Below are 20,778 nucleotides of genomic sequence, written 5' to 3'. Positions count from 1 at the left end.
AACTTTAGATGATCGGCCATGATCATATTGAATGGTGGTGCTGGCTCGAAGGGCCGATTGTCCTACTGCTGCACCTATTTTTCGATGTTTCCATGCCGGCATGCATTAACGGAAGTTAACTGTTCGGAACGGTTCATACATTAGGGGCAATTTCACAGTGGCCAATTAACCTACACACCTGCATGTCTTTGAGATGTGGGAGGAATTCAGAGCACCTGGAGGAAATTCACACAAATGCAAAGATACCATGCAAACTCCACACAGACAGCACCCGAGGTCAGGATCAAGCCTGGGTCTCTGACGCTGTGAGGTTCATTCAGACTTTTTCCAAAAGATCAAACTCGCCTTTTCCTTAAAAAGATTATTCTTTTTAGCAACTTTCACGTCCCTTTCAGGGTACCATAAAATGAAATTACTTTTTTATGTTTAGCCAACATCGTAGACAACAGTGTTCAAAAGGGAACTGCAGATGCTGGAATATCGAAGGTACACAAAATTGCTGGAGGAACTCAGCGGGTGCAGCAGCATCAGGGTTTCGGCCCGAAACGTCGCCTATTTCCTTCGCTCCATAGATGCTGCTGCACCCGCTGAGTTCCTCCAGCAATTTTGTGTACCATCGTAGACAACAGTACAGCTAATCACAACACAGCAACCTCCACCACACTGTTTCTTGATGAGGGCTAGATAATATATTTTAATGATATTGTGTTAGTGACAGGTATTGGTCAGATTACTAGGGAATACTCCCCTGGTCCTTTTCAATATAGTTCCATGGGATTTTTGTTTTCTATCTATAAGACAGGACATGTGGAGCCTTCATTTAAAGACTGATTCAAAATATGGTTCCTGTAACAAATATTGCATTTGGATTTCTGTGCTTCAGTCTTTGGGATGAGCCATTGTCCAGGCACAAGTGCAATCCTCTAAATCAATGCCAATTCTAAACTTACATCACTGATATGTGATTAACACTTAGGTGGCTCTGCGAGTGTTTTTTGGCAAGCCAGGCCCGTGGTTTGAGGGCTATGACTTTGACGGCGACAAGAACGAGATCTTCCACGATGTCGATGGCTCAGTGACTGGTTACAAGGACACGTACGTGAGCCGGATGGACAACTTCCTGGTCCAGCATCCGGGCTGCAAGAACGTCACATCCTGGTTTGGCTCCGTCTGCAGTGGGAAATATGCTCAGGTAAACAAACCCAAATAATAATAATAATGGATGGGATTTATATAGCGCCTTTCTAATACTCAAGGCGCTTTACATCGCATTATTCATTCACTCCTCAGTCACACTCGGTGGTGGTAAGCTACTTCTGTAGCCACAGCTGCCCTGGGGCAGACTGACGGAAGCGTGGCTGCCAATCTGCGCCTACGGCCCCTCCGACCACCACCAATCACTCACACACATTCACACACATTCACACACAGGCAAAGGTGGGTGAAGTGTCTTGCCCAAGGACACAACGACAGTATGCACTCCAAGCGGGATTCGAACCGGCTACCTTCCGGTTGCCAGCCGAACACTTAGCCCATTGTGCCATCTGTCGTCCCAAATGCAGCAGAACTTTATTTTTACATCCATACGCATTGGAGGGCTTTGGGAAAGGCATTCACTTTGGAAAGTGCAGCCACCCGTTTGTGCACTGCAATCTCCCACAACGTGCAAGGTGAAAAGTCAAGTCAATTTTATTTCTATAGCACATTTAAAAACAACTCTCGTTGGCCAAAGTGCTTTACATTAGTGCAGGTACTAACGTGCTACAAACAGTGGCACATAGATCAACAATACATACATAGATACATACATACAGCGCTCCCTCAGAGGACCTCAAGAAAGGCTTGAGAGTAGAAATAAGTTTTAAGTCTAGCCTTAAAAGATTTGATGGAGGGGGCAGTTCTGATGGGAAGAGGGATGCTGTTCCATAGTCTAGGTGCTGCAACCGCAAAAGCGCGGTCGCCCCTGAGCTTATGCCTAGACCGCGGGATGGTCAGAATCCCCAAGTCGGCCGATCTGAGGGACCTGGAAGTGGTATGGTGGGAAAGCAGATTTTTGATGTAGGTGGGGGCAAACCCACTTTGTACACAAAAAGAAGGAGCTTGAAATTGATTCGGAACCGCACAGGGAGCCAGTGGAGAGATGCCAGAATCGGGGTGATGTGGTCCCTTTTTCGGGTGCCCGTCAGGACTCTCGCTGCGGCGTTTTGGACCAATTGCAGGCGGGACAAGGAAGATGCCAGTGTAAAGGGAGTTCCAGTAATCAAGGCGGGAGGAGATAAATGAGTGGATGATCTTTTCGAGGTCGTCAAATTGGAGGAAAGGTTTTATTTTAGCTATTGTCCGAAGATCAGGTAAACTGCTTTTGTGATGTTGGTCGAGGGATAATGTTGAACACAGGAAAGCTGCAGCCAACATTATTCCTCAATACATACCACAATGTTGAGGAACAGCTACAATTTCACAACCATCAAATTCTTGAACCGACCTGCACAACACTAAAACTAACTCGGCAACAGAACATTATTGACTCCATCTTGTACTACCATGGACTTGTTTTCCAGTTGTGTTGTGCACTAATGTCTAGCTCTTTGCACAGTATTTTTCTTATATAATTTATGTATCATTTGCTTTGTGTGGTTTTGAATCTATGTGCCTATGATCCTGCTGCAAGCAAGATATTAATGTACTAAGCTGATCTCCTCTGGCATAATTTCTTCTTCTGCACCAGTTCCCCGTAGCTGTTGATTCAATAGACAATAGACAATAGGTGCAGGAGTAGGCCATTTGGCCCTTCGAGCCAACACCGCCATTCAATGTGATCATGGCTGATAATCCCCAATCAGTTCCTTCCTTCTCCCCATATCCCCTGACTCCGCTATTTTTAAGAGCCCTATCTAGCTCTCTCGTGAAAGCATCCAGAGAACCTGCCTCCACCGCTCTCTTTGAGGCAGAAAATTCCACAGATTCACCACTCTCTGTGAGAAAAAGTGTTTCCTCGTCTCCGTTCTAAATGGCTTACTCCTTATTCTTAAACTGTGCCCCTGGTTCTGGACTCCCCCAACATCGGGAACATGTCTCCTGCCTCTAGTGTGTCCAAGCCCTTAACAATCTTATCAATTCAGTCGGTGTTTGTTGCAGCCTGCTGTGCATAAATTGGCAGCCTTATTTTCCACAATGCAATAACTACTGCACTTCATTGGGTGCGAAGAACGTTGGGAAATCCTGAGCTGACAAACTGCAGGACTTTCCTTTTCTAATTGTCTTCCCTTGATGCAGATTTGTTAGAAATAATAATCCCTCTGCTTTCCACATACTGACTCTTTTACAAATGATTGCGAAGAGTATCTGATCTGGCTGCTTTTGTGTGTTTCCACTGTGCAAAGAGCCTCATGTTTATTTTATAAAAATCCAATAAACACGAGATTGATTTTTCGCTCAGCTTCAAAAATATTGAGTTATTAACATAATTTACTGGAGTGTTACAGCATGTATTCTAAGGTTCAAAGGTTTCAGAGGTCTTTTATTGTCACATGTACCAATTAAGGTACAGTGATATGCAAATTACCATACAGCCATACAAAAAAGAAACAAGACACTCAACTACATAAAAGTTAACATAAACATCCACCACAGTAGATTCCTCATTGTCCAATCTTCTTACTCTTTATTCTCCTGCGGTCGGGGCTGTCGAAGATGTATATTAAGATTATTATTGAATCTGTTTGGCGTACATACATTTAATTACATTTGCAATAAGTATCACTTTTTCCAGATCAAGACAGGCAGCTTTAAAATATCTCCAGACTATCCCACTTGATCAATTCTCTACTGACTATAACACCAGGCACCTTAGATGATTGGATCTAATCATCATAAATAATAATTTGTTCTCATTTTGTCTTTTTTCCACCAACTTTTCTTAATCTAAGGTGTGCACCAGTCAAAAGGCAAAGTGAAGCTCCCTCAGCGCTATCCCAAATTTAGTGGAATGCCACGCTTTGCCTTTGTTACTGAGAGAGACAGCATGGGCTTTATTGCACCTGGCTTTGATGTAGAGACTCAAGTTTAGGAAGAAATCAAGATGGGCCTTTGTTATACAGCACCTTTCATGCCCTCAAGATGTCTTAAAGTGTGTTCCTACTCATTTTTTTAATTGTTGTAATATAGGAAATGTTGGCCAGGGTGCACACAGCAAGATCCCACCAACCACATTACCTAATCATTTGTTTATGTCTTGGTGCTTGAGGGCAAGTATTGGCCAAGAGAGGAGGGAGGAAGCCTCCTACCCCCTTTCCAAGGGTAACATGATCTTTTATGTCCACCAGAACATCTTAGCTTCTCCTGGTACAACCTGCTGTGTGGTAGTGTTGTGCACCAGCCTTGACATTGAACCCAATACCTTCTGAGGTGGAGATGCCAGTGGCACTCACTAGTTAAGTAAGATATTTGCGTCTTGTAGCTCACTAACATGAGCTGGCCCATTGGAGTCCTTTGGATTGAATGACTAGCCTGCTGAATGTAGGAATCTATCGTACAGCACCTTTCCACAGACTGGTTCTGGCAAGCAGTTACAAACTGGTCCTGTCCGCTTCATTGTGTTGCCATGATTTTAACAGGTTTTGGACTTGACGGCACAACCATTGAACGCTTGAGTGCTACCCTCCTAACCATATACTTAGTCTGAGGAAATGTACAAATACATCCATGAGGTTGGATGTTCAGATTGGAAGTTAGAAGATAGAGCTTAAACAACAGAGGCCCTGAACCATTGAGTTCATTGCTAGTTAGTGAAACGTGTCTCTTGTTCCAGGTTTATATCCAGACTCGTCGACCCCAGAACCTAACCATGACCATTGTAAGAGACGAATATCCCAAACACCCCATGACGCTTCGCGGCATCAACCAGCGTGCGGACTTTCAGCAATATCAGCCCGTGGTGATGCTCGAGAAAGGCTACACAATCCATTGGAATGGCCGTGCGCCAGAGGAAACCTTCCTCTATCTGATAAACTTTAACAAGTAAGTTGCCATTTAATTCTGCTACCTGCTCTGTTATATAGACAATCTGTTAATATTGCCCGTGCAGTCTCAATGTAAGAGTATTGGCACTGTAGTGCTTGTATGGTGACGGTATTGGGGAGATCATTGGGTATTGTACTCTTAATGACAGCACAATGGCACAGCGGTATAGTTGCTGCCTTACAGCGCCAGAAACCCGGTTCGATCCTGACTACGGGTGATGTCCGTACGGAGTTTGTACGTTCTCCTGGTGACCCTGTGGGATGTCTACCGGTGCTCTTGGTTTCCTCCCACACTCCAAAGACATGCAGGTTTGTAGGTTAATTGGCTTTCGTAAATTGTAAATTGTCCCTCGTGTGTAGATTAGTGCTGGTGTACGGGGTGACTGCTGGTTGGCGCGGACGCGGTGTGCCGAAGGGCTTGTTTCCCCACTAAATCGGGTTACTTGCTGAGAATTACTTGCTGTGAGAGGGCAAAGAAAGAAATGTCCTGTGATTTGTCATGTTGTGTGTGATATGGTGGCATCCTTACGGAACACTCATGTGTCTGATCAGGGCTATATTTGACGAATTGTGCATTTACTGTTCCTGATCGGAATGCGAGTTTCAAGGCAACCATTATTTATTTATTTATTTATTTATCTATTTATTTGGTCAGTATTTGCTCCTTGCAAAGAGGTGTTTAGTCTACAACCAGAAGTGCTTCAAGCATAAGAAACATGAGTAGGAGTGGCTATTTCCCTTCAGTCCTGTTCATTAAGACCGTGTCTGCCTCAAAGCTATTTTCCAGCATTAGCTTCACGTCCCTTGATGTGTCTCCTTGATGCTAAATTGAGTGTTTGGAGGAGACGTCACGACTTTTAATGTGCAGATGGGCCAGTGGGAGTAAGAGAGGAAATGTAAGATGGGGATTTCCAGAACTTGTTGGCTGATTGGTGCTGTTTAGCTGATATCGCCACATAAAGACAACTCTCTTTTGACCTCCATGTTTCATAGCTTGCACATTAAACAGCCATCAAACTTGCTGTAGTGTATGGCTGAAATTTGACACCATAATGATCTTTATTTAGCAAGTGTTTCTGAACTCCTGAATCAACCTCTGACCCCAAAAAGGGAGCAATTTATATTGTCCAATCTCAGCTAGTTAGTTATTAATTGATATTATATAAAAAATTTAAATGCATCTATTATCATTTTTTGGCACTTTAAACTTTTGACACCAATTTATGCTCCTTCCCTGTCAGTTTCCTCCTCAATCCTTAAATCTCACTGGTTAAGCAGATGGAGCTGATCTCTTGGGTCATAGCCATTGCATTCCTAACATCTTGTAATGTTCACCACAGTCAAAGCATTGTGGGGGGCGCTGACCTGTGCGCGGCTGCCCAGCCAGCAGCTGTCCGTCTTTTCATCTTTTTTTTTATTTTTAGTTAGTTAAAGTGTTTTTGTTTCTGGAGTTCTAGACTTTTTTATGTGGGGGGTGGGGGGGGGGGAAGGGGGAAACTACCTTTCAGGGTCCCTACCTGGTCGGAGAGGCAGCTTTTCTCCGGGCTGCAGTTTCGACCCGTCCTCGCGGCCTGCCAGCGGGCCTGGAGCGGCGTTTCCTGTCGGGGGACCGCCCAGAACCACGGCTTCGGCAGCGGCACAGCGCTGGAGCGCTATCGTGGAGCGGGCGATGCCTTGCCCGGGTCGCCGCGCTGGAGCTCCGGTGAGCTGAAGACCGCCGGGAACAACATCACGGAGCTGCGGGTCTGAGGAGCGGCCAGCTGCGGGCGGCGGCGCTGAACTGTACACCGGGAGCCTGGGATCTCTAGATGAGATCGCCAGTAGTGGAGCTCCAACCGGCGCGGCCTTGTCGGCTTCGGAAACCGCGGCCTCCAGTACGGAAGCGGCCGTTCCAGGTGTCCCAAGCCGCTGTGAGGATTCTCCCGACGCCGGAGCACCATCACCCGGCGAGAACGGCCAGGAACATCGGGCCTCCGTAGAGGCAACTGTGGAGGCCTCAATAGGCTCGACTATGGGTGAACTGGGGATGGGACTGGACTTTGTGCCTTCCCTCATGGTGGGAGCCATTGTGGGGGGATGTTCTTTATGTTTAAATCTCTTATTAATGTTATGTCTGTATTCTTTCTTTATGTGCTGCATTGGCAAGAAGCATTTCACTACACCTAGGTGTATGTGACCAATAAATAACCTTTGAACCTTTGAAGGGTGCTGGGTGGAACTGTGTCACCATGAGATGGCTACCTCCAACAAGTTGCAATTGTTCTGCATCAGGCACGCAGCGATCAACAACTAGTGTAGTCCGAGCGTCATTGAGACTACTTAGTTTAATTTATCGTCACATGTACCGAGGTACAGAGTGAAAAGCTTTTGTTGCCTGCTAACCAGTCAGCAGAAAGACTATACATGATTACAATGGAGCCATCCACAGTGTGCAGGTACATGATAAAGGAAATAATGTACAGTGCAAGGTAAAGTCTGATTAAAGATAGTCCAAGGGTCTCCAATAACTTTGTATCATTATCCAGATCTTCAGTTTGGGGAGCATTGGGTCGGATCATAATTGTATGTGCTTAAGTTCCTGCTCTTACTGAATGCAGTTGTTTTGACTTTGGATTGTCACTGCCACCATGTGGTGAGGGGTTGTCTATAAAAGCTTCTTCCCACTGGCCTTTTGTCAATCGGTGGTCCTGTGCTGAGTTCATGGTTCATGTTCTTGCCCACAGAGGAGACTGGATTCAAGTAGGTCTCTGCTACCCAAAAGGATCTGACTTCCAGATTATGGCTGACATCTACCAAAGGCAAAACTCAACCGCTCACAGTGTGGAGGATTTCCAGAAGGTTGCTTCTCTTGAAGAACTGCAGAACAAACCAGGGCAGAGAAAATACTACTTTGACAATGGTGCTGGGTATGTCATTCTTTCCTCTACAAGTATAAATAGCACTGACAACTCATGATTTAGTTTTCTCCCTTCCTTTTCTTTGACTCCATTATATTTTCCTTCATCCTTGCTCCCTGTGAGTGCACATGAAGACACTGTGCATCCTTGTTGCCCTTTGGTGTAACTCCTCTGGCAAAGATTGAGGTGGTCGTAGTCCATGGGGTTAAAATCCATGTATTTTCTGGCTCCTAGCTGTTCCAATATGTCCTCCCCAATCACCCATCTTCCACACTCTGTTACCCCCTCCTTCCACCAAACTCCTCCCTCTCTCTCCCTCCCTTTATCACATTCCGTCCTTCCACCACATGCTACCCTCGTCTCGCCACCTCCCTGCCCCGTGCCTCCCCTCGCCTCCACTATGTTTTCCCTTCCTGCACCACATGTCCTCCTCGCACTCCCTCCCTCCACCACACACCCCCCTCTTGCCACCTCCCTCCAACTCCATAACATGTCCCCTCTCACCAACTCCCTCCAGCACGTGCTCCCTCTCTTGCCCGGTTTAACCCAGTTGAATGAATCTCACAACCGGGTCAAATTGGAGGAAAGGGTGTTTAAGAAATGGTTCACCTGTCAGTGCAAAGGACAGTTTGTTTTATCAGCTCCTACCGCCCTGCCACCCTGCCACTGTTTCTTGAACTGGAGGAGGCCATGACCTCTGGTATCTCCTTCTTGCCTGCAGGTTGCTGTTTCTAATGCTCCAGGCCCGGCAAGATCGGGAGGGCCACAGCTACTGCTCTACTCAGGGCTGCGAGCGGGTCAAGGTGGCCGCTGTGATGACAACTCAGGGAGTGAGCAACTGCATGCCCGCTGCTGACCCCACCTACTCCGTGACTCCCAAAGCCACTGTCGCAATGCCGCCACCAAGCTCGGGGAAATGTGAAGGCTGTGGAGCATCTCGGGTAAGGTGCACCCTTTCCTCCTCAAGCCCCAGTTTACAGGTGGGCATTTAGCCACGCAATCTGGTGGAGCTGCTGCCTCACAGCGCCACAGACACGAGTTTGACACTGACGATGTTTGGCGTCTGTGTGCATTTGCACGCTCTCTCTGGTTACTCCGGGTGCTCCGGTTTCCTCCCACATCGCAAAAGTGTGTGAGTTTTCAGGTGAATTTGCCGGGGGGGGGGAGGGGGAGGGAGTGAAGAGGTGATGACCTGGTTAGAATCTAGGGTCCCTCCTCAGCCCCCCAACACTGCCTCTCCCCCGGAGTTGTCGACATAATCCACCTTGGAAGGGACTGCAGGTGTGAGGGGAGGGAGCCCCATGGTTACCAAGGAGACACAAAGTGATGGATAACTCAGCCGACTGAATCTGCTGAGGTGGGGTCCCGATGTCCTCTATCCGTGTTCTCCAGAGATCCTGACCCGCTAAATTAGTCCAACATTTTGTGTCCTCTCGGTGGGTGAAGAAAGGTTTGCTGGTGCACCTTTCGAGTCGGGGATGGCATCAGTAGCCAGGGCTCTAAACTGCTGTGGATACGGTGCAAGCCAGGGATGGGACGGCAGGTCATCCACTCGCATCCAGTTTACATTTTATATTTGCTGACACAAGTTATAGGAGTAGCATTAGGCCATTCGGCCCATCGAGTTCACTGTCATTCAATCATGGCTGATATCTGCCTCCTAATCCCATTTCTTGCTTTCTCCTCATAACCCTTGACACCCGTTCTAATCAAGAATTTGTCTATCTCTGCTATAAAAATATCCACTGACTTGGCCTCCACAGCATTTATTTAAGTTTCTGATGTTACATGGTGCTTTAGAGACACGGGTCATAAGGGATAGGAGCAGAATTAGGCCATTTGGCCCAACAAGTCTCTACCATTCCATCATGGCTGATCTATCTCTCCCTCCTAACCCCATTCTACTATCTTCTCCCCATAAACTCTTGATACCCATACTAATCAAGAAGGGGTGTCATTAGCGGGCCAGGGGTGTGCAGTCTCTTCATTATCAATTGACCTCTGTTAGTTAAGAAAAATAGATAATGCAGAAAGGGTCTGGAACTAAGGGTGATGGAAAAATCGGTGTTCAACCTGTATTGGAGACTGCTCACCTCTTCTACCAGACTATGGTTGTGTCTTTTTTTAATAGCTTGTCACGGCAGATTGTTCCACAATAATTTCTAGTCCAAAAAGACAAAACTGCATAAAATGCAGCATCAGGAACCCAGGATGCCAGTTGTGTATGGTATTGAGAAAATACGGTTCTATTGACCACGCTTGCTGTAAAAACATTGAGCAGAGCTCTGAAAGCTCATTGACCTCAAGCCTGAACTCTGTCTGTTTCCACAGACACAGCCTAACCAGCTGAGTATTTCCACCATTCTCTGTTGGTATTCTAGACTTTCAGTATCTGCATTTGTTGTTTTGCTCCTTTAAGCAGTTTTGTCTGCTCCTCCTAGTGAAGAAGAACAATTAAAATCCTCTATTATAATTTGCTGTGTGTAGCACCTTAGAACATTGTGTGATTGCAATTCAAAATAGCATTGTGGGACTTGTAAACAACTGCGGAAGTACAATTTGTTTTTGCCTGGTATCTTGAACTGATTTTTCTATTTGTGTTTTGCAGCTGGCATTTACAAGCGACCCCTACCAAACCTACCTCCGTGTGCAGATCCAATCACTTGGGAAAACTGGGACTCAGCAAGGCCAGGAAACGTCCTTCATTTCTGTAAGTATCCTTTGAGCTCTTCAGTGCACAATATTGGAAGGTTTTGTGATATGGTCCGTGAATCAGAGCATAGTCTGAAACAGGACAAAGAACCTGGAAGCAAATACACACTTGCATGCTCCCCGTGAAATCCTTTCTGGCATTGTCCAAGTGGAAATTGGTCCATCTTCCCATTGTTTACAACTGCAAAGAACAACTTTGATGAAAGGAAAATAAATTGCGTATACACAAAGATGACGTGCTGTAATGGTGACTCAATGGCACAATATGTGCAACTTCAGAGACCCCTGTTCAGTCCTGATGTCTGATGCTGTTTGTGTGTGGAGTTTGCACATTCTGTGATCACATGGGTTTTCTCTGAACCACCAAGTTTTCTCTCGTATCCCGAAGGTGAGTTAGTAAGTTATGTAGATGAGTGTTTGGAATCAGGAAGCACTTGATGAAAATGTGGGGTGAATGCGTGACAGGAAAATGAGTGGTCTTCTGTTAGCCAGCAAAGATTTGATGGGCCGAATAATCTCCTATATCATAAGTAAATATAGTAGCTTCTTGGTTGATTGAGGGAATGGGAAGTCGTGTCAGCAAGCTGACTTTCACGGAGGAAAATGTTGCATGCATTCAGGAAAAGATTAACATGACCTATGGTTCGGTTCTTGCATTTTTCACATGTTCATTTGCCCTTTTTATATTTATTTTCAGTCCAGCTGGAGTGAGATGGTGAATTGATGTAAATAAGTTGTTCCACTGGGTTTACTTGTACGTAGCGTTGGTCTCTGCTTATGCATACATAGATTAATAACCATCAACAGACTAGATAACCAAGGTATAGTAACTTTAACACACAAGCTGATGCCGAGCTGTGAAGAACACCATCTCTTGATTAATCCCCTAGTTACAAGCTCCACATTGCACATGATGTGTACAATCTCCATACATTTTGCACAATATGTGGGCAGGTGCATCTGTATGTGCGTGTGTATATGTGTACACTCACATGTACATGTGTAATTCATGTAAGCGTTCATGTATTTTTTATTTATTGGCACATCGTGCATCCATGTAAGCATGCCTGTATCAGTTTATAACTGACTATATGTACATCATTATATGGGTGTGTTCGTATACAGCTATGTATCCCATCTTTTGGTGTGGCTTTGTTCATGAATGAGCCTATGCAAGGTTGTGTGTGTGTGTGTGTGTGTGTTTGTGATCTGCCTTTATGCACCTTGTGTTTTAGTGTGATCAGTGATATGCAAGTGTATTACATGTGGACCTGTCTTGCTACCAATAGTTGGAATGTTGGGCTGGTGTGAATAAACTGAATGAGTTCTCATCCGAGGAGACCAGTGCCATTGCATGCTGGTAACTTCAAGAGCAAACACTGCCTACACCAGTGACAGTGTACAACACAACGGAACACTGGTCTAGGGTTAAGCATTTATGTCAGAGTGTGCAGATAGCCATCTAATGTAAAATAACTGACAGTGACTTGGATACCAGATTGAATCAGTATACTGCAGCTTTTATTTAAGCTAATTGACTATTCTATGAGGCGATAAAACTTTTAATGCGAGCCAGCTGGTGCCTGTTTACTTTGTAGAAACTAAGTGGGATTTGAAGAGCTTCTCAAAAGAGCACGGGGTGAATCTACCAATGGCAACCCCGGGGACAGAAGAGGAATTTTGTACAGAGCAAGATGTTGGGGAATGAAGTCCTTTAACCAGGAGAAGAGAGAGCAGGAGGTGTGAGTGGGTCTGGATGTTGTGTTGGATGTGAGGGTCTGTGGTGGGTGTGCAGGATGCGGTGAGGGGAGGGGTTCGGGAGTGTGTTGCTGGTCTGATCGGTGAGTGGGGTATGAGTACCTGTGCGCAGATTTGGGGTCGGGGACATTACCTCATTTATCTCCCCCTTTTGCTCTGCCTCTCCCAATGTTGTCCACATTGATCTAATATGCAGAACTGGCTGTTTTTCTTGAGGTACCGTTGATCTGTGGTCTTTACCAAATCAGGAAGAACAGTTTGTTTTCACAGATACATAGACAATAGGTTTAGGATTAGGCCCTTTGAGCCAGCACCACCATTCAATGTGGTCATGGCTGATCATCCACAATCAATACCCCATTCCTGCCTTCTCCCCATTCCCATTGATTCCGCTAGCCCTAAGAGCTCTATCTAACTCTTTTGAATGCATCCAGTGAATCGGCCTCCACTGCCTTCTGAGGCAGAGAATTCCACAAATTCACAACTATCTGGGTGAAAACGTTTTTCCTCATCTCAGTTCTAAATGGCCTACTTCTTATTCTTAAACTGTGGCTCCTGGTTCTGCACTCCCCCAACATCGGGAACATGTTTCCTGCATCCAGCGTGTCCAATCCCTTAATAATTTTATGTTTCTATAAGATGCCCTCTCATCCTTCTAAATTCCAGTGTATACAAGCCTAGTCACTCCATTCTTTCATCATATGACAGCCCCGCCATCCCGGGAATTAACCTCGTGAACCTACGCTGCATTCCTTCAATAGCAAGTTCAATGTCCTTCCTCAAATTAGGAGACCAAAACTGCACACAACTGTCTCACCAGGGCCCTGTACAACTGCAGAAGGGCCTCTTTGCTCCTATACTCAACTCCTCTTGTTATGAAGGCTAACATGCCATTAGCTTTCTTCACTGCCTGTTGTACCTGCATGCTTACTTTCAGTGACTGATGTACTAGGACACCCATGTCTCATTTGACTTACCCTTTTCCTAACCTGACACCATTCAGATAATAATCTGCCTTCCCGTTCTTGCCACCAAAGTGTATAACCTCACATTTATCCACATTATGCTGCATCTGCCCACTCACCCAACCTGTCCAAGTCCCCCTGCATCCTCATTGCATCCTCTTTACAGTTCACAATGCCACCCAGCTTTGTGCCATCTGCAAATTTGCTGATGTTACTTTTAATTTCTTCATCTAAATCATTAATGTATATTGTAAATAGCTGCGGTCCCAGCACCGAGCCTTGTGGCACCCCACTAGTCACCGCCTGCCATTCCTGTACTGCTATCCAAATGTGCTACTATTACATTTTTGATAATCTACTCCAGCATCTTCCCCACCACTGATGTCAGGCTAACTGGTCTATAATTCCCTGCTTTCTCTCTTCCTCCTTTCTTGAAAAGTGGGATAACATTAGCTACCCTCCAATCCACAGGAGCTGATCCAGAATATATAGAACATTGGAAAATGATCACCAATTTAATCAGTAAAAGTTTGTATTGTTTGCATTCCCACTGCACTGGTGTGAAACAATCTTACAATGCAGTGCCAAGTTGTGTTCTCCATTTGGTTATGTGCCATAATGCTGGGTTAACGTTTTTCTTGAGCAGATTTTATTGGAGGGATTGATGTGAAGGTGCCATGCTTTTGAGACTGGTTGCAGTGAGAAATTGCATCACAAAATTACAGAACTTTATGCATGTGATTGTTTTATCTATGTTCTTGCAAATGTAACCAATTATTAGATAGAAAACCATTGGTAGTCAAGGAAAATAGAAGTTATATAATATAATTGCTTTTGTTAATTATAATTTATAATTAGTCAGTGTAACCAACTTGAAGGCATGTACAGGGAGAGCCTATGAGGAACATAGAAACATAGAAAATAGGTGCAGGAGTAGGCCATTCGGCCCTTCGAGCCTGCACCGCCATTCAATATGATCATGGCTGATCATCCAACTCGGTATCCTGTACCTGCCTTCTCTCCATATCCCCTGATCCCTTTAGCCACAAGGGCCACATCTAACTCCCTCTTAAATATAGCCAATGAACTGGCCTCAACTACCTTCTGCGGCAGAGAATTCCACAGGTTCACCACTCTCTGTGTGAAAAAGGTTTTCCTCATCTCGGTCCTAAAAGATTTCCCCCTTATCCTTAAACTGTGATCCCTCGTTCTGGAAGATTGGGAGATTTAATACTGGTGTTCAAATTCATGGAAGGGTTTAAGGACTGGCACCATACCTTAAGGAAGACGTTGAAATCTGTGACTACTGGGATACCATTGGATATGTCTAATCGATGATGATCTCAGTTAGGGTGTGTTAGCTAAATCTTTGCTACAGTTAGACTTGTGCACATCCAAGGTAGAATCAATGGCGTCATCGACTTGCTGAAGAACCAGGAAAGGTTTTACAGGGAAGCACTATCTCACCTTCATCTTGCTCTTTAATACCTTTCCTCAAATTAATGGTGAACAAATGAACATTTGTGAGTATACGGGTATGGAGCAGGAGTGGGAAACGCGACTCCTCAAGACTGGCCCACCAGTTATTATGAGTATGACTGAACTGATTGTAACCTCAACACTGCACTCTCATGTATCCATGGGAAAATCTCCATCCCCCTAATCCTTGGAATCTGTAGGCTTGTGCTTTAAAAACATTCAAATAAATTACTTTCACTGACCTTTGAGGAGGACAGTTCTAATGACTCATAATCTTATGGGAGGAAAATATTCACCTCTTAGTCTTAAATATGCAACCGCTTATTGTAAAACCATGGCCCCAGGCTTCTCAGGCTCTATCATTGGAGAATATATTTTCTCCACATCTCTGAGTCAAGGTGGACGACAGATGGCACAATGGGCTAAGTGTTCGGCTGGCAACCGGAAGGTAGCTGGTTCGAATCCCGCTTGGAGTGCATACTGTCGTTGAGTCCTTGGGCAAGACACTTCACCCACCTTTGCCTGTGTGTGTCCTTGGGCAAGACACTTCACCCACCTTTGCCTGTGTGTGTGAATGTAATTATGTGAAGCACTTTGGGGTCAATGCAAGTTGACTAAAAATGTGCTATATAAATAAAGAAATTTAATTTAAGATCCCTCAGGATGTTATGTTCCAATTAAGGCTTCTATCACTGAAATTCAGCAGATAGCAGCTTGATCTATCCAACCATTTAAAAAAAAAAAACCTGCTCATGCCAGGCATCAGTCAGGTAGCCTTCTATGAATTGCTTCTAATGTATACACATTGTCCTTGAGTTAGGATTCAATAGTTCAGATGTGGTGTCACTTATGCTCTATATAACTGAAGCAAAACCTGCTTACTTTATGTGCAATTCCCCTTGTAATAAACAATAACATTATTAGGTTTTTGAATTAGTCGCTATGCCTTAATTACTTGCTGTCTTTCGTGAATCAGCCAGATCCATCTCAGAGTTCTCCAATCTCTCACCATTTAGATAGCCTTTTTTAAACTTTACCATACATAAGTAGACAATTATGAATGTTCCCACACTTCCTTGGCCTTGTCTTTGTTTATTCTACCCATGTCCTGCTCTGGTCTCCTTGTGTCTTCACAATTTACTCTCCTACCTACCTTTGTGTCATCAGCAAATTCAGCAACTATACTTTCAAGTTATGAAAAGTTAAGGTCCCAGTGGCAACCTCAATGGCATAATGTCCTTTAGCCTCGCAAAAGAGAAGACCCAGTTTTGTATAGTCTGTTAGGTAATCAATCTTGTATTCGCAGCAATAAGTTACATTAGAGCACTGATTGTCTGTAATAACATTTTTATATGGGAATTTGTAGAGGCTCATCAAATGGGAATTTGCAGAAGCTCATAGGAGACAACGTATCATATACCCTCTGCTCCCCCTTTATCCACAGCACACAACTTCTCCAGAGCTCCGCTAAATGAAATGCTTTGTTTCTTAGGTGAACGGCACCAAGTTCTCATTTGGGGATAAATTTTACATGGTCACGGTCGATGCCTGCAGTGGAATGGTTACTCAAAATGTATCCTTCGCCAAAGCTGATGCAGTCATGGCCAATTATCTGGAGAATGGGATCTCAGCAAGGTAGGATAAAGAAAAAGTGGTTGTTCACTTTCGATGTAGTTATAGCATGTTGGCCTGGTGGGCAAGGCCAGAAATCATTGCCTATTTTAATTACTCACAAGATGCTGTTTGTGAGTGGCCATCCTTAATCACTGGGACTCCCACGGTGCGGTGATCCAAGATTTCAACTCTACAATGATGAAAGATCATTGAGTTATTACCAGGTTGGGGTGATGTGTGGAGAGTAACCTGGTGGTCTCTTGTCCTCCCACAGAGTGAGAGCCATGGGTTTTACTTGGGAAGAGGTCATCTGAGAGCAGAGCTCAAGAGTTATGCAGAAAGATAGTGCTTTTAGTCCTATCTTGAAATTGTGGTTACATTCAAGAGGGCAAATTTCGTGATTCCTATCTGGCTGATCAATGTTATCTTCAATCCTGTTTTCCTTGGGAGTTGGTGGGGGGGGGGGGGGGGGGGGGGGGGGTAGGGAGGGGGGTGTAGACGGGGGAGAGATGCAAGGTACCCATACAAAGCTGGTGAGATGTAACAGATTCCTCTGGTGGGGAGACCAAAAATTACAGATAGGGGGTGATATTGTTAAACTTAAAGCTGGGCATTTCAGGAGTGGTGCACTTGTACCATTTTCTTCACATGAGAATATAAAAACAGGAGCAGTAGCCCATTAGGCCCCTCATGTCTGCATTGCCATTAAATACAACTGTGGCTTATATAATCTTTGCAATCAAAGCATTTTCCTGTTCTCACCCTTGTAGTTACAATGTCGGTCAACCTCTGCATTGAATATGATCATCTCTGCAGCTCTCTGGGGTAGAGAATTTATGAGTGCTTCTCGCTTCAGCTACCTGCTTTTACCTAGCCAAAGGCAACTGGTGATTTCCCCAATAAATTTGTCAGATTTCTTTGCCAAGGTTTATTGAGCAGATTTGGGCCAAAGTACCATAAAATGTTCTCATTATCAAGGACACAAAATGTGCAGAGGGAGGAATACAAAATGTTGGATGACCATTTAAAGAGGTCCTGCCATCTCCCCGCTTCAATCAGAGGCTGAATGGCTTCCCCTTGTATCCTGATAATTGTGTATTGTCGAACTTTATATTTGGCAATAAAAAGGGTGTATTCTTTTTCAGGTCAATTGTTTTATTAGGTTCAAAAGACACCATCGGTGGGGATGTTGATGCTATTTCCAAAAAACTGGTCGCACTGGGCACTGCCAAACCTGCACAACTTCATAAAAGAGGTACGTGGCTTCAGCTCATCCAATGCTGTACATACCTTTTTGAAAGTAGGATGTCAAGCACTCTGTATACGGGGGATATTTGCTCTCATTTTTGGAATGTATGTGTACCGCGGAAACTGGTATTTTTAGTCATCCACAAATGCACTTGAAAAGATGCACCTTGAACCACTGCAGGTCTTGTTGCTAAACTGCTTTTGGGTACGGAAATACATCATTTAAGCAGGTAGATCACACAGAATGGAAACAGGCCCTTCAGCCCAACACGTCAATTCCAACTAAGATGCCCCATCTAAGCTAGTCCACATTTACCCACTTTTGGCCCATATCACTCTAAAGTTTTCTTATCCACGTACCTGTCCAAGTGTCATTTAAATGCCTCAGCTACCTTCTCTGGCAACTCACTCCATATGCCCACTACTCTCTAAGTGAATAAGAGCGAGCATCTGCCATAATTTGTTCCTCAACATAAAGAGCAATCTAGCTAAAATTTGCTGAAAGTATTCTTTCCTTCGTTCTAAACTATTTTTCAACGGCATAATCTCTACTTGCAATTTTAGGACAACCAAAGTTTGAAGGTAGTCTCTGCTATAGTTCAGGAAACAATATATATACACATTCTGCACAGGGAAGTCTCTCAATGTCACTGCAAGTAAATAGTCCCTCCCTTAAAAGATGAGGACACTAGACATCTTCCAGGACACTAGAGTGAACTGTTGTTCAGGAGTGGCCATGGGCATTCATCACAGGATCTAGGCTAAGCATCTTACACAATGGTGGCACCTCCAATGGTGTAGCACTCCCCTGGAGCATTGCATTGGCAATAAGAGTTACATGTTATGCCCACACATTGATTTGTTTGCTTTCCCTTAAGCATTCCCACAGAATAATTAAAAATATAGATAGAATATATCTGAATATAATATATTTAAATGTAATATATTCTTTATTATTACCTAAGTGGTTAGCATGTCTGGAGAATGGCCCATTGGCATACTGGTTCAAATCCTTGTTATAACATCACATTTATTATAAAGTACTACAATTTATTTCTCAATTTGCTTTGATTATTGTTTTACTTCTGGCAATACTGGTTTCATTCAAAGAGCATAACAAGTCTTGTTAAGAGGACAGTTAATGTTGAATGAATATTTATCTCAAATTTAATGTAAGTCGATTATTACAAGAGCACAGTATGAAACTCAATTAAATGTTTCAGTGTGAAGCAGGATCTGAGGTTATATTGTCAATTTCTGAGAATGTGGAACAGTTGTAACTCAGGAAGGAGACTTTAGCAATATTACCCATGGGATTTTAAAAAAATTGTTAATGCTTTGTAAGACTCATGATCACATACTACAAAACACTTGTAGCCTGCAAAATCTAATTTATTGATTCAAGTATCAGATAAAATTAGCTTGATTTTTGAAAAGGTTTTAAATTAATTTATTGAAATTTATGCCTGGTGCACACTTCCCACTGTCTATTGTTGATGTCCTGCAGTTTTGCACAGCATGGAACAAACTAGGAAACTTACACATCTATTGGATCTGCCATTGCATTGCTCATGGCTATTCGGGGGAATTAGTTCTGCAGTTGACTGCCATTGTTCACTTAAGATCATCATAAGATCATAAGTGATAGGAGCAGAATTAGGCTATTCAGCCCATCATTCCGTCATTCAATCATGGCTGACCTTTCTCTCTCTCCTAACTCCATTCTCCTGCCTTCTCCCCATAACCTCTGACACCCGTACTAATCAAGAATCTATCTGCCTTAAATATATCCACTGACTTGGCCTCCACAGCCTTTTGCGGCAAAGAATTCCACAGATTCGCCACTCTCTGACTAAATACATTTCTCCTCATCTCCTTCCTAAAAGAATGTCCTTTAATTTTAAGGCTATAACTCCTAGTCCTAGACTCTCCTACCAGTGGAACCATCCTCTCCACATCCACTCTATCCCAGCCTTTCACTATTCTGTACGTTTCAATGAGTTCCCCCCTCATTCTTCTAAACTTCAGCGAGTATAGGCCCAGTGCCGTCAAACACTAATATGTTAACCTACTCATTCCTGGGATCGTTCTTGTAAACCTCCTCTGGCCTCCCTCACGACTCTTTCATTGATCACGTAGATCATTGCTACCAATAAATTTATCTCCATATAACTCGTCTGAAAAATATTACGCTATTTGGTTCATGAATCTGATTTTATCTCTGAGGCAACTTTCCAGTTATTTCCACTTCCCTGCTCTTTTCCATCTCACGCTGCTAATATTGCATCTCAAGCAGTATCTACTCAATCCCTGTTGAAAAATACTAGTGGATATCTGGAGACCATTATCTCAACAGGTTACTCTGTTAAAAGTAGGCAAGAAATTCAGTTTGCCTTGCTTGCTCTGACCATTTAAAAGAGCAGCTGCATATTAGTCTAGCTTCTGAAATTCCAGTTACTCTTGAATCCTGTACCTTTTAAGGTGGGCAGGATCCTGGTTGCACACATTTTTAAATATTCACTCAAGATTTGTATCAGAGTCCAAATACAACTCCCTAATTGCTTCCAGTCTCAGTTTACAGTTATTCATACTTGAAAAGGTTTTCAAACCATATATTAGGAAGTGAATCAACTACTGTATTGGCTCAGTTAATAAAATAAAAAGCCAATGATTCAATTCAGTTTTCCAAGGAGCTAAAATATCAGGTTTCTTTTTCCAAGCTTAGTTGGTTAAAAGAGCACCATTGGAAAGACTCTGATTTACTTAACATTTGCAAGACTTGTGTGAACTACAGAGGTTTGTTCATTCACACTGGTTGGTGACTATACGTTATTTGTTTCTTTAATTATTATTCCAGAGAGCATTGCCTTCTTTGGATACAGAGGGAACTCTCGACCGCTGTGGACTCGCCTCTACAGCAGCCCTGCTGGGCAGGGTCTGCCACTTCTCGAAAAGTACATTCCTTTACAACTGGAAGACTATGGCTGCACTATGGTTAACTCCGTCCAAAGAAAAGAACTAGAACTTTTACACAAAGCTTTACAGTGAATATCAGTCTGAATAAATGTGACCTAATTTATTTTA

General features: G+C 43.8%; 1 protein-coding gene across 1 annotated transcript in view; it reads left to right on the top strand.

Moving 5' to 3' along the window:
- cemip2 (cell migration inducing hyaluronidase 2) overlaps positions 1-20,778 on the top strand; it is a 77,317-nt gene extending 56,539 nt beyond the window's left edge. The window contains exons 17-24 of the mRNA XM_033018127.1: positions 977-1,192; positions 4,811-5,019; positions 7,745-7,927; positions 8,640-8,859; positions 10,527-10,628; positions 16,325-16,467; positions 17,592-17,701; positions 20,552-20,778. Coding sequence (XP_032874018.1) covers positions 977-1,192; positions 4,811-5,019; positions 7,745-7,927; positions 8,640-8,859; positions 10,527-10,628; positions 16,325-16,467; positions 17,592-17,701; positions 20,552-20,742 — 1,374 coding nt within the window. The 3' untranslated portion in view covers positions 20,743-20,778. The remainder of the gene's footprint in view (positions 1-976; positions 1,193-4,810; positions 5,020-7,744; positions 7,928-8,639; positions 8,860-10,526; positions 10,629-16,324; positions 16,468-17,591; positions 17,702-20,551) is intronic.

The sequence above is a fragment of the Amblyraja radiata genome, chromosome 3 (genome assembly GCF_010909765.2).
Source record: "Amblyraja radiata isolate CabotCenter1 chromosome 3, sAmbRad1.1.pri, whole genome shotgun sequence".
NCBI classification, from domain to species: Eukaryota; Metazoa; Chordata; class Chondrichthyes; order Rajiformes; family Rajidae; genus Amblyraja; species Amblyraja radiata.
This window is presented reverse-complemented; position numbering and strand designations above follow the sequence as displayed.